This window comes from Mustela nigripes, chromosome 1 (assembly GCF_022355385.1).
Source record: "Mustela nigripes isolate SB6536 chromosome 1, MUSNIG.SB6536, whole genome shotgun sequence".
Lineage (NCBI taxonomy): Eukaryota > Metazoa > Chordata > Mammalia > Carnivora > Mustelidae > Mustela > Mustela nigripes.
In genome coordinates, this window is record NC_081557.1 from 25,939,396 (window position 1) to 25,953,613 (window position 14,218).

A 14,218-nucleotide genomic window follows, 5' to 3' on the forward strand; every position below is an offset into this window, starting at 1 on the left:
TAGTTGTGTGGTGTGGTATCTTGTGATTTGTGATTTATTTTGCATTTCCCCACTGGGAAATGAACATCTTTTACTATTGAACATCTTTTTTAGGTGCTTTCTGCCATTTGTGTAATCTTCTTTGGTGAAGTGTCTGTTCAAATCTTTTTGCCCACTTAAAAATCAGGTTTATTTTCTTACTGAGTCTAGAGAGTTCTTTCTACATGGAAATACTATTCCTTGATCTTAAGTGTTTTGCAAATACTTTCTTCCAGTCTGTTTCATGTCTTTTCATTTGCTTAGCAATAGCAATATAGTCATTAATAGAAAAATTCTAAAAGGGCCTGAAGGGGAGGTTTTAATCCACTAGAGTAGATGATCATAAAATGAATTAAGCATTGTTCTCTGTATCTCCTATACCAAAAAAATTTTCATTTTTTAAGATCTGAAGTTGGCATTTTCTCTAGACTTTCTGTATTGTTAAGAAGATTATATATAAAGATATTCAAGTACTTTAAATAGATCATGACAGTACAAGGTGATAACTTTTCTCTGCAGTAATTAAAATTTATTTTTAAGTATCATTATGCTGGGTTGTAGCAGATAACCTCCTTAAGGACTGCAGGCCTGCAGGGAAGCAAGTTTTGGATTATTTCCCTGGAAATCACTGCATTTTTGTGTTTGAAACACCAACCAGTGGTCCAGATAGCATGAAGTCAATTCCTCTTGCTGACTAAAACTGCAGTAGAAATTGTTGCCCATGGCATTAGAGGGCAGTCTGTTTTGACATCTAGTTGGACTCCTGTAGTGCTAAACCATGTAAAGTCAGGAAGATACCTCGGGAACAACATCTGACTGAAATGGCATATGAACTGTTTTGGCCTAATTTCTGTAGTATAAAGAGCAGCATCTTCACATAGACATAGTTGCTCTGGTTGCTTTCAGAATGCAATGATGCATATTTTAAAAGTTGAACTTAATTGGATGTTGCAACAATATATAGTGATAGTAAGTGGTAGAGGAGACTGGAGTGACAGATTTTCATTAAAAAAGAAAATAACTGGGAGCACAACTTCTGATACAAGGAGCCTCACATACTAGCATGCTGCCTGGCACATATGTGGCTAATGTTAAATGGATGACACGATATCTCCTTTTATAGGCAAGTCCTTAATCCACCTCTTTTGCCGTTGGCATGGTGGCTTTTACTAACAAGGGCTTTCTCATCTCATGCTGTATGTCCTGCCAAAAAGAGCATCAGGGTCTATTAGATGGTAATATTTGTACTTTTAGTCAAATATATTTTCAGGGAAGTTTTCATTGCCTCTTGAAGACCTTTAGGTGCCGATGGATAAACGTGTTCAGAACTATAGGATTTCGCATTTGTAAAATCGTACACTATACGTAGAAAAAAAATCTGTCATGACACCCATGAAATAGGATAGTGGTTATTTCTGTGAATTGATATTGTGGATGGTTTTCTCCGTATTTCAGGGTTTTTTAAAGTCATTTTTAAAAAGATTTTATTCATTTATTTGAGAGAGAAAGAAGAGCACAAGCAGGGGGAGAGGCAGGCAAAGGGAGAAGACACAGGGCTGGATCCCTGGACCCTGGGATCATGACGTGTGCCGAAGGCAGACACTTAACTGGCTGAGCCACCCAGGCGCCCCTGTATTTATATTTCAGTTAAAAAAAAAAAAGATACACATAGATCACTTTTGTTCTAAAAAGAAAGAAATAGGGAGAAAAAGAGATTGCTTGCCTAGAGATATAGAATTGTGTCAGAAAAGAAATGAACTCTTCATGGGCTTTGACTAGAACTCTGGTGTTCTGTGTGTGTCGGCACTGCTGGTGGACAAGAGAGACCTTCCCTTCAAATTAGTTCCCCCAGAAGCATTTTTCAAATGTAGTTTTCGTTTTCTTTTTTGTTCATACTGTAGACATCTGTGAATGGGAGACTGACCTGAAATTTTTGGCTAATTACGAAAGACCCTAGAAAAGTCATTGGGATAGTAGTACTCACTATCAACATATGCTTGTTGAGTTTAAAGACACAACCATTTCCTAGAGAACACATTACAGAACCCTGTGTTCTCCAGCACCTGCATGTCGATTAGGGACTTGAAACTGCTGGATAGTGTTTGAGATATAATCAACAGTGTGGTAGTAGCAGTATGGTTTTATCTAGTACAAATAGGAGGGCTTATTCAAATTTAGATAACATTGGGTCAGTCACAGTATATTGAAAATTAAATAATTCTGTGGCAGGAGGCCCAGACCCAGCGAGCATGCAGTGGCGGAGTCTATGGTGGTACACGCTTGGCCATCAGCAAACAGGTTAGGCTTGCTTCTGGAGCATTTTATGGGGATTTTAAAAAGGTACCTTGTTGAAACATGATGTTGCTCTTTACTCTGTAGATACATTAGAGGTAGTGAATTTTATGAGAGAAAAAAGATGAGAGTTTAACCACTGGGGAGATTTAGCAGTTTCAATTAAACAATTGTACCCTTTAAATTTTAATTTTGAAACCAGTGACTGCTGGTGTTTGAGCATTCAGCTTTATTTTTCTAGTGAGGTAATGCACCTTCTGTATTTCTGATCTCTGTGGTAAAAATTGGGATTTGGGTTGGTATAATATGCAGACATTTGTTCTGTTTGAGAGAACTAAGTATGAAGAAGTCTGTTATGGAACAAATATGTCTGGAAAAGATATAGTCAAGCACCCCATTAAAAGCTCTGGATTCTGTTCTCTGCTTATAACTGTATGAAGCCCTCCTAATCCTTAGAAAGTGGATTGTCCTTCTAAAAATTTCCTGTAAGAATATAATTTCCTTCCTTCTTCTCTGCCCATTCCTCTTCCCTCCCCTGTCTTTCAAGTGCTTGACTCTGTCAACTCCTGGGACTCAACTTTTTTCTTTTAAAGTGAAGTATGTGACTTCAAAGGGCTCTTCTACCTTAAAAATTTTGACTCTTGGAGTTCTGGAGTTTAGAATCTAGTTTCGTAGTTGGAATAACTCCCAGTTTTAGGTCTTCTGCACCATTGAGTGTTTCTCTTGTGTAAAACTGATTTCTTTCTGGGAAGGAAGTCCACCAAAGGTGTTGTGATGCTCAGCCTGCTAGCTTTCATTGCACTGGACTCAGACCACCAGCTCCCAGGAGCAGAACAACTGTGGATGGTAGTAAGCTAATACCTTATTACTTACTTAGCGTCTCATGTGTAACTTGACATTTTCTGATCTTCAGGAGTCTACAGGATTTAGTTATTCCTGACTCTTTGTTTCCAAATGAAGAAGCTAGGGCTCAGAAAAGATGAACGGCTTGCCCAAGATCACACAGCTAGTAGATTCATAGGTAGATCTTGGTCTTTGTGATACCAAGCCTGTGTACTTCCAACTATACCAGGCTGAACCCAAGAAGGCCATCAACTCTCTTGAAATTTCCCTCAGACGTATTTGTGAGTTGGTGATGTTCTGACCTTGTATGATTCATTCATTCATTTTCTTTTCTCTTCTTTTCTTTTCTTTCTTTCTTTCTTTCAGATTTTATTTATTTATTTGGCAGTGAGAGAGAGAGAGAGAGCATAAGCAGGAGGAGTGGCAGGCAGTGGCTCAGAGAGGCTGAGCAGGAAGTCAGATGGGGGATTCTATCCCAGAAACCCGAGCCGAGGGCAGATGCTTAACTGGCTGAGCCACCCAGGCACCCAATTTTTTTGTTTTCTGTTATATTTATTTCCTTCATAGGCACCCAGGATGGCAAATCAGTGGGTTTGATATCAGAGATTGCTTCTAAGATTGTGTTGCCCATATGAATGTCAAACCACTGATCTCAAGGTTTATCTTTCAGCTGAACATTTTCTATATAATTTTTTTAAACTTAGGTGTTTTAATGATTCATATGGCCTGTGAGCCTGAGATGTTTGTAATTATGGCATAGGGCTTCCATTTGTAAATTGTTACAGTTAACTTATCATCCCCAGCATCCTTTCCAACCATAAACTCTGTTGTCAGAGTTGGTGATGTCAGGTCTGGAATCCTCTCTAAGGCTTGTCTGTAGGTTGTTTATCACCATTAGCCCTCATTATTTTAAATGAGTACCCACCCACCTTATAATCTGTAACCACATGTTTCCAGAGCTTCTCTGGAGATAACATCTTGTAGGCTCCCCCATCTTCTTCTTTTTTTTTTCCCTTCCTATTCTCAAATGTTTTGTTTAAACCCAGAAAGATGAGGGGAAATAGCTATAAAGGTAGAACCTCTCTAGTTTTGTGAAATTCAGGACATTTTGAAAACAAGTGTGGCTCCTGAATCTGAAACTTTGAAACAAAACCTCACCACATGCTTAAAACATATTAGTTTGTAAATATGGAGTCCTACTAATTGCATTTATGGCTCACAGCAGAACTACCTGTCATGTCTTGTTACTCTTAGGGGGAAAAAAATGAGAGAATTCTATAGGTGTATGTGTTTTAAAAAATTGGAATGAAGAGAATAGTGTGGTGTAATTTCTAAGGACGTGTCTTTTTATGGTGAGGCAAATAGTCCGTTTTTCTGTTGCGGTGATAGTCACATGAATTCAGAGAAAACTGTATGGAGTGCCTCCTTCTGTAAAATAATAAACTGTGGTTGTCCTTCTTTCTCCATTTATTGGAATGGCTAAAGAGCATCGATGCTGTGTGATATTTTACAGAATCATTGCTCACTCAGATTATTATTTTGCCTTTCAGTATGACTAAATGTTTTGTTGTATTCTTAAGAATGATTTTATTGGTTAAGGGCAAATGGGTTTCCAGCAGGAATGACTCAGTGGTTTTATAATGGCAAACTAGTAGTCTTTAAATTTTGTGTTATGGTAAATGTTTCAGAAGCATGCCTTTTCCACAAAACAAACCTCATATATTTTCATTTGGGAGGAGGGACCCCTCCATGAAAACTGCAGTAAAAGGTGAATCATAGAAATATACAATTTCAGGCTGGGAAGCCCCTCAACCAATCAGTTCAGTGCTCTCATTTTACAGATGAGAAAACTGAGGCCCAGGATTACATAGTGGCTACGTGGTGGTAGCAGGAGTTGAGCCTGCTTCTTCAGAACCCAATTTTGCTGCTGTTTCTCCAGTATCTTGCTTGAGTGTTTATGAAAAACAAAGGGTTTCCCTTCCCCTGCCCAAGGATATTGTTCACTGACTAATGAAAGTACCATTAGGGCCTGTGTTTAAAAATAATTCCTTAAGAAAAAAAAAATCCTTCAGATATGTATTAATTTTATTTTTCTTACAAATTATCTTTAATAGATTTTGAGTTACTTTCAATGATAAAATTTTGGAATGCATGGGAATCTCTATGGACAGAGAATTCATCTCTAGAACAGTTTCATGCTCAAATTTATATGAACTTTGATTCCTCAAATTCTAAAGCTATTTATAGTTCTTTTTTTAAATTGTCAAGCAAGAGCTTTCCTAAGATTCATTGATGATTGTACCAAGGTCTTACAGGCAGTACCCCTCTCACTTTTACCCTTGGTAGGACCGTGGGTTTGCTTTCTATCTTGACAATTAATGGAGAGAAGTAACAGGATTTGCACAATACCTTGGGAAGATTCAGTGTTCAGTTAAAATCATGGACTCTGGAGTTCACATTTCCTGTGAACATTGGGGAGGTTCTATACCTCAGGAAGCCCCAGTTTTCTCATTTGTAGGGGAAGATCTTTCGTGCGGTCTTAACCACAGTTTCAATATTCTCTACACATCAGCTGCCACTGCTTTTGCTGGTTTTGTGCCTGCTGTTACTGTTAATTCCCAAGCCAGGAAGATTTCCAGACTTGCCTTGGGAAGGGCTCGTAAAGAGGGTGCAAATTCCATTTCCAAATTTTAGTGAGTAGCAAAGATAGGGAGAAGGGACTCACATACCTTAGTACTGAAGGTGTTGGTTCCTTTAAAAGAAGATTTCACCTGACTAAATTAATAAAAATCATTGTGTTTTTATTGTTAGCTGATTTTGGTGTTTTATTGTTCGCTGATTTCGCTTCTACCTTCATATGTGTTGAGGCGGTCACAGTTGTGAATTTTCTTGGTGATTTTTAGAAAGGAGAGACCTGAGGGCACAGCCACAGACAAGAGGCAGAGGAACCTGAGTGAGGTAATGGCCCAGTGCATGCTGGGACTTTCCCTCTGAGGCTGCCTTAACCTGCCTTTCACCGTGTCCATGTTAACACAGAGTGTGGAAAGAGAAAACCAGTTGAGAAGGCAGTTGCCAGGGAAGAAGAAAATGGTTAATAAAGTATTTCTTTTAACTGTTTGAACTAGTTAATTGTCAAGTTATATCAGCAAGTGAGTTCTCTCCTTCCTGCTGCTTCTGGAAGGAAAAACTGGAAATGGACAGCATACCTGTCATGTAGCCACATGTCTCTGGGCTGCAACTGTTCCTAGGCTAAAAATGAAATCCCCTCACAGCTATTACTGGAGGACTTTTACAGGTTTTGCAGAAAATATGACTGGAATACAGCTACAGCCTGTTTTATTGTCCCTGACAGTGACTTAAGAAGCGACCCGTACCTGCAAATCTTTTATCATGCCCCAGGGTATTCATTTGTTTATTTTTTATCAGGTACAGCACTTTGAATACCAGAGCCCTGGGCAATCAAACTGGCCTACTCATTGTAGGTAGTTTGAGGCCTCTTTTTTCCTTTCCCTTTCCAGGTCCTTTTCTTTCCTTGAATACTTAAAAAGTGGGATATACATAGGATCCGGGTATATTTCTATGTTCATTTCTAAGTTATGGAATATAATTTATCGTAAAAGATTTATCTTTGCATTTGGAAGCCAGATTGTGGCTATCCCTATGTCTGACTTGGTGTGTTCATTTTTCTCATTTATTTATAGAATGCCAGAACTTATTTTTCTGTTGAATTAAGTTCTTTAAGTCTAATATCACTTAGTCAAAAATTTCAACTTTATGTTTTCCAGGGATATCAGTATGAACAACATTACTCAGTTACCAGAAGATGCATTTAAGAACTTTCCTTTTCTAGAGGAGCTGTAAGTAATATTTTATGAAATATATTTTATTTGTGTGTTTGTTTCCCTGTTCCCTTTGAAGCTCTTACAAAAAGTCTAATGTTTCTTAGGGGGCATTCAGATAGCTTAGTTTCAGTAAGATTTGTGCAAAGGATATAAAGTGGTTTCTTTTTTTCTTTTTTTTTTTTTAAATATTTTATTTATTTATTTGACAGAGAAAGATCACAAACAAGTAGGCCAAAAGGCAGGCAGAGAGAGAGAGAGAGGAGGGGAAGCAGGCTCCCTGTGAGCAGAGAGCTGGATGTGAGGTTTGATCCCAGGACCCTGAGATCAAGACCTGAGCCGAAGGCAGAGGCTTAATCCACTGATCTTATTTATCTAAAATAAATAAGATTTATTTATTTGAGAGAGAGTGTGAACAGTGGTGGGGTGGGGGCAAAAGGAGAGGGAGAAGCAGACTCCCTACTGAGCAGTGAGCCAAAGGCATGTGGGGCTTGATCCTAGGACCCTGGGATCCTGACCTGAGCCAAAGGGAGATGCTTAACTGACTGACCCAACCAGGCACTCCGGAAATCACGTTTTTTTTCGGGGAAACTTGATTTTTTTTAAGTAGTGTAATTGCTGAAGTTATTTTTGGATGCCAAAACTAAAAATGTTACTTTCATTGGAATTTTTTGCTACAATTATTATAACCATGAATGCTACAGTGACACAAGTTAATTACAGTGTTATCCTGAGATAACAAGGCTAGAGTAATTACCATTGTTGCCAGAGGAGTTGCTGTGTGGGTAACACAACCATAAAAAATAATACAAGGAGTTTTAGTGTCATGATGCAGGAGACAGTATTGTTGCAAGTGAGCAGAAAATTGAGTGTAGGTCCCCTGAGACATTTGCACAAGACTTTTGGGAATTGGGAGAAGGCATGGAACATGCCTTCAAATATCTTTAAGAATGTTTTTGGACTTGTCAATTCTAGCTCACACTTCCAGTTTAACAGTTTATTTTGTGGTGAAGTTCTTTCCATCTGTTTTCTTTTGTTTTTTAAGATTTTATTTATTTATTTGACAGGGAGAGAGGCAGCAAAGGAGGGAACACAAGCAGGGGGAGTTGAGAGGGAAAAGCAGGCTTCCCGCCGAGCAGGGACCCAATGCAGGGGCTTGATCCCAGGACCCTGGGATCATGACCTGAGCCAAAGACAGATGCTTAATGACTGAGCCACCCAAGTGTCCCTTTCCATCTATTTTAGCCTCCATTTCATTTTGCTTTCCACACTTTTTTGAAGTTTGTGATCAAAATAGGTACAATTGCATTTTAAAGTAATTGGAAACTATATATTACATTGAGAATCCAGGTGAAAAAATAAAATAAAATCAGACTTATATCAAGCTAAATCTAGGCCTCTAGTGGCCAGGCTAATGGATTATGTAATACATGTAGGTAAGAAGACTACAGTTTGATCCTAAGAACATCAAAGAGATACAGCCCTGAAGGAATCTAAATTCATATTACAGATTATATTCTGTAGCCCAGCTATTGAGTATTAGATCCAAGTCCATGAATGTCTCCTATCTTAGCTCAGCCTCTCCCCCAGCATGGGGAACAGGAGTCAAACATAAGCCCTGCGGGTTGTATGTTCTCTCTTGCTTCTGACAAGAGCACTGAAAGAGCAGTTAAGTATTTAATAAAATTTAGGCAAAATTTTTCTTCCCACACTACTTAGCTGAACACAATGTTCCCACAGCAAAAATTGAACAGAGATTATTTGCCACTTCTAAGCTTGTGAACTGGGTCAAGTTACTTAACCTCCCTGTGCTCAGTTTCTTTGTCTGTATGGTACAGATAGCAACAGTCTCCCCTCATAGTATTCTGGTGAAGACAGAATGAATTAATAGATGTTAAATGCTTGGACAGTGCATGAAACAGAGCAAGTGTTATGTAAATTGTAGCTAGTATTTATTTTACTATTTTAAAAGTGCAAGGAAAAAAAGCAGTGAAATACTAAGTGTTATCTTTGGGTTAAAAAAATTAAATGTATATTTTATTTTTGCCTCTCTTGTTTCCTATAGTGAACATTAATCATTTTGTAGTAAATGGCTATTCATTCTTTTGTTGAGATATGATTGACTAATAACATACTAGCTTCATGGTGTTCAATATAATGATTCAATGTTTGGGTATATTATGCAATGATCACCACAGTAAGTCTAGTTAATGTCCATCCCCATGAGTCACACATTTTTTTTTTTTTTTGTGATGAGGACTTTTAAGATTTACTCTCTTAACAACTTTAAAATATGCAATACAGTATTATTAACTCTAGTCAATGTGTGCTATACCTTACATTCTCATGACTTACTTATTTTATAACTCAAAGTTGGTTCCTTTTGACCCTCTTGACTCTTTTTGCCCACCCCACTCCCTAATTGGTCATTTTTAAATTAAAATTTAGATTAAAAACGAGTGAACTATGTGTTTGAAGCCCCCGCCTCCTGACTCCCACCAGTTAAGCTTTTAAGATGCTTTACCTATTTATTTTTGTTTCTTATTTATATGTTTATAAATACATATTATACAAATTTATTTACTCATTTTTAAAGTTTTAAACTTTAGGATTAATCTCCCTTTACGGAAGTAATGATGCAATGAAAGGACATTTACAAGGTGGTTGTCCACCCATTGTATAGCTGCTGTGTGATGCAGCAGATAGGAGAGAGGCTCTGCTTGTTCTGGGTGGGGTGACTGGGTGCAGACCACCTTCCATGTTGCCTTGGACTGCCAACTCCACTCTGAGGGGTTGTGTGGTGAGGGCCTGGATATGGAGTCAAACATGCTTAGTCTCTGCTTTGTGAAGTTCACATCTTGGGTTTCTTAAAATCGCCAATGTCAAGCTCGTGAATTCTGTCAGTTGAGACTTTTCATTGGCACCAAATTACCCTTGACTGTTAGTGCTTTGTGCGTAGGTCACATTGTCTTCATATTCTGCTCTGGCAATGACGGAGCCCATCAAATCAAGCCAGCACATCTTCTCCAAATATTGGATGGGATTTAGAAATGAATTCAGGGGCACCTGGGTGGCTCAGTGGGTTAAGCCGCTGCCTTCGGCTCAGGTCATGATCTCAGGGTTCTGGGATCCAGCCCGGCACTGGGCTCTCTGCTCAGCAGGGAGCCTGCTTCCTCCTCTCTCTCTCTCCCTGCCTCTCTGCCTGCTTGTGATCTCCCTCTGCCAAATAAATAAATAAAATCTTAAAAAAAAATAAAAATGAATTCAGTTAGGAGAGCTGATGGGTATATTTAAAGAATACTTTAGAGTAGTCTTTAATACTTTGGGAATACTTCAGGCATTTAAAGGAATTTTTTTCCATGTTAATAAAAGCATGGTAAAAAGTCCCCCCTCCTTTTTTAATAGAACATTGTAGTTGATTTTGACATTCCAAAATGATGCTGCCATGACTATTGTAATAGTTCATAAACCTTGTAACCATTTATCCAGAACTCATCTGGAAGTCATTTAAGAGTGATTGTGAAATTGAGGTGCCCTGAGTTGAAATAAATGATTTTCTGAGGTTTTGGGTTTTTTTTTTTTCCATTATAGTTAATGAGGTGCACTTTACAAGATGTGACCGGGTTGGCCAAATTTTATATGATGATCCAGAGTGCTTGGAGTATTGGGTGGAATCACTTCCCAGCAATACATAAGAAGTATTTATAGATACTTAAACATTTACTTATTTTTTTCAACAAACACTGGATCCTGCTCTGTACCAGGTTCTGTAGTAGTTTCCAGGGGTACAGAGACAGGTAAGTATGGTCTTCGTCCTTGGAAGTGACAGTCTGTCTGTTGCTGTGCTAATACTAGAGCCATTAGCCATAGGTAGCTTTTTAGTTTTACATTTAAAATAATGAAAATTAAATAAAAAATCCAGTTCCTCAGCAAAACTAGCCATCTTTCAAGTACTTGGTAAGCATCTGTTGCTAGAGGCTATTGTATTTGACAGCACAGACAATAGAACATTCCTAACACTGCAGAAAGCTCAGTTTTACAACATGGGTCTAGAGGAAGGTATGGAACTATCTCTTGGTACAGTGTGATGAAGACTGTGAGAGACATGTGTGTAAGGTCAATGAAAGCCTAAAGTGATATATTACTTGAGATTCTAGGATTTGGGAAAGGCTTCCTAGAATAGCTTCAACAGGGATGCCTAGGTGGCTCAGTGGGTTGGGCCTCTGCCTTCGGCTCAGGTTATGATCTTGGGGTCCTGGGATCCAGCCCCACATCGGGGTCTCTGCTTGGGTGGGGAGTCTGTTCCCCCCCGCCCTCTGCCTGCCTCTCTGCCTGCTTGTGATCTCTCTCTGTCAAATAAATAAATAGAATCTTAAAAATAAAATAGCTTCAACTGAGTCTTAAAGGACTTCTGGGAATTACCAGATGCATGTAAGGTTGGGTGCTCCAGAAAGAACCTTTTAACATGTGCAAAGACATAGAGGTAGACATTTCAGAAATGTTAAAACACACTTACTAACAGGTATTCCTAATGAAATATAGAGAAATTTGAAATATTCAAAGATGGAGAAGTATCAGAATATGAGGCCAGATAGATCATAAAGGGACTTTTTAAGCTAAACAGTTTAGACTTAATCCTGAAGGAGCTGAATTGAATATGAGCGTGAGCAGTAGGGAGTTGACTAGATTTTTGCCCTGAATGACTGGATGCCCTTCATTGATTTCTTCCCTACATCTCTCTTACAAAAACGTTCAATTCAATGTATACAACATCTGAAAATTTGGGACAGTGTCTTGATTTTTGCACCTTGGCTTCCTACTCTTGAACATGTAACTCCTCACAGTAGTATTGTAAAGGGAAAACAGAATAATTTATGTCAAAGTGCTTTGTGGCCAAAGTGCTATGTCCACAAGAGTGAGGTAAATTTCACCAATCCTCATAAACATTGCAGTGTTTCTTTTTCTTGAAGTATTTCAGAGAGAGGTTCTTTTGCTTGGCGATGGAAGCTGGAAAGGGTCAATATAGGTTTCTGTTAGCAATGTCAAAGGAAAGCCAGAATTCTTAGGAAATACTGACTTATTATCCACAGAATCTAGTCTGATGTGATGCTGGTACAACCACTTTTGGATTTCCTTGAGACCTGCAGGGTATTGATAGGCATTTGGGGAATGGCTGAAATGTGGAGTTGTGAAAATGATTTAATTGGAAACAATAGAGGGAGTATCCAATTGCTTTTCCATAATTGCCACCAAAAAAAGTCCATGGATGTTACTTCGAGTTGTTTTTTTTTTTTTTTTTAAGATTTTATTTATTTATTTGAGAGAGAGACAGGGAGAGAGAGCATGAGCGAGGAGAAGGTCAGAGGAAGAAGCAGACTCCCCATGGAGCCGGGAGCCCGATGCAGGACTCGATCCCGGGACTCTGGGATCATGACCTGAGCCGAAGGCAGTCGTCCAACCAACTGAGCCACCCAGGCATCCCTGTTACTTCAAGTTTAAATGTTGCAATAGCAGGTAGAAACCATTGCCAGCTTTGGCACTTATATAGTTTATTGTTTAATACATTCTAGCAGATGAGGATAATTCCATTTGTTTCAAAATGTACTTTGACTTTGGAAGACTCACAATGCTCAAGTAAAATTTAGATCTGAGTACTATTCAAGCTTACTCATCATCTTTTTTCCTCATCTGTAGGACATTAATTCTAAATTAAGGCATTACAGTGCAAAAGAGGACTAGTGAATAATTTGAACAGGGAGATTTCAAATCAGATACAAATAGTGGGTCAAAACCAAATAGTTTAATTTGGCCAATACTTAAATCTAGAACAGGTATTCACACATACACACACAGGCGCACACATGTACATAACATTTCAGGCTTACGAAATGTAAGCATAAAGAATTTTCACACATACCATTTAGTCAGATTACCCAAGTGTTAATATTCTCTTTCCACATGCATGCACACAATAGGAGATCTAAAATATATATACATTTCCCCCCTGAATCATTTGAGAGTAAGTTGCAGTCATAATTCCCCTTTACCACTAAATATTGCAGCAATTCTAAATACAAAGATATTCACAGTTGCCAAACTCAAAAAAATAGTGTTGATGTATATTATCATTTGATTATAATTCTCATTCAAATTTGACAGCTGTTCCATTGGTAATTCTCTATAGCAACAGAAAAATAAAATTCTGGTCCAGCATACAGTCTAGAACCACAAGTTGTATGTGGTTGCTGTGTCTTGATAATTTATTTTAAGTTTCAAAAACTGTTTTTTCCAGAATGTAAAAGAGTTTCTCAGTTGCTCTGGTGATGTTTGAAAGTTAAAAATTCTCTGTTCTGGGGTGCCTGGGTGGCTCAGTGGATTAAGCCTCTGCCTTCGGCTCAGGTCATAATCCAGGGTCCTGGGATGAAGCCCCACATCAGGCTCTCTGCTCAGCAGGAAGTCTGCTTCCCCCACTCTCTCTGCCTGCCTCTCTGCCTGCTTGTGCTCTCTCTCTGTCAAATAAATAAATAAAATCTTTTAAAAAATAAAAATAAAAATAAAAATACTCGGTTCTTAGGTGCATTCTCCTGCTCCAGTTTCTAGTGCTCTGTTGGGATGATTTGGTAGCAAAGATCACTCCCTTTACTGTTGGAAACTATACAGTGAGCTCACTGACAGACATGGTTGTTCATGTTAATTCCTATGTGTCATTTGGAAAGCTGTCAGATCAAGGAGTAAAGGTGGAAAAAGAGAAATGGGAAGAGAGCTTGTACTAATTGAACCTGCTATGTATTGGGTAGCCCCCCACCCTCCAAATAGACATTGTTCTGTTTTAATTCATAAAATGTTGAACTACATATTCAGTCCCATTTTCCTGGTGAGGAGCTGAGGTTTTCCTCAGAGAGGTTAAGTAACTTGCCTGAGGCTACATAGCATGTCATTAATGGACCTGGATTTCATCCCAGGGTATGCCCCTGTAGATGTGGAGAGGATGGGGAAAGACTTGTAAAACAATTTGCTAACTCAACAGACTTTTGTTAGGTAGAGCACTATGTTCAGTGTTGAATTAAATGAGATCCTTGCCTTCAAGACAAATGGGTGGTATATTAGAGTTTGGAGAGTTCAAAGGAGAAAGAAAGTTCTATTTACTAAGAAATATTAGGGAAGACCTCATCCAAGAGTTAGTATTTCTGGAGAGTCTTGAGGGTTGGTAGGAGTTAATTCATAAG

General features: G+C 38.5%; 1 protein-coding gene across 1 annotated transcript in view; it reads left to right on the forward strand.

Moving 5' to 3' along the window:
- LGR4 (leucine rich repeat containing G protein-coupled receptor 4) overlaps positions 1–14,218 on the forward strand; it is a 102,555-nt gene that overhangs the window by 48,425 nt on the left and 39,912 nt on the right. Inside the window, exon 2 of the mRNA XM_059406765.1 lies at positions 6,939–7,010. Coding sequence (XP_059262748.1) covers positions 6,939–7,010 — 72 coding nt within the window. The remainder of the gene's footprint in view (positions 1–6,938; positions 7,011–14,218) is intronic.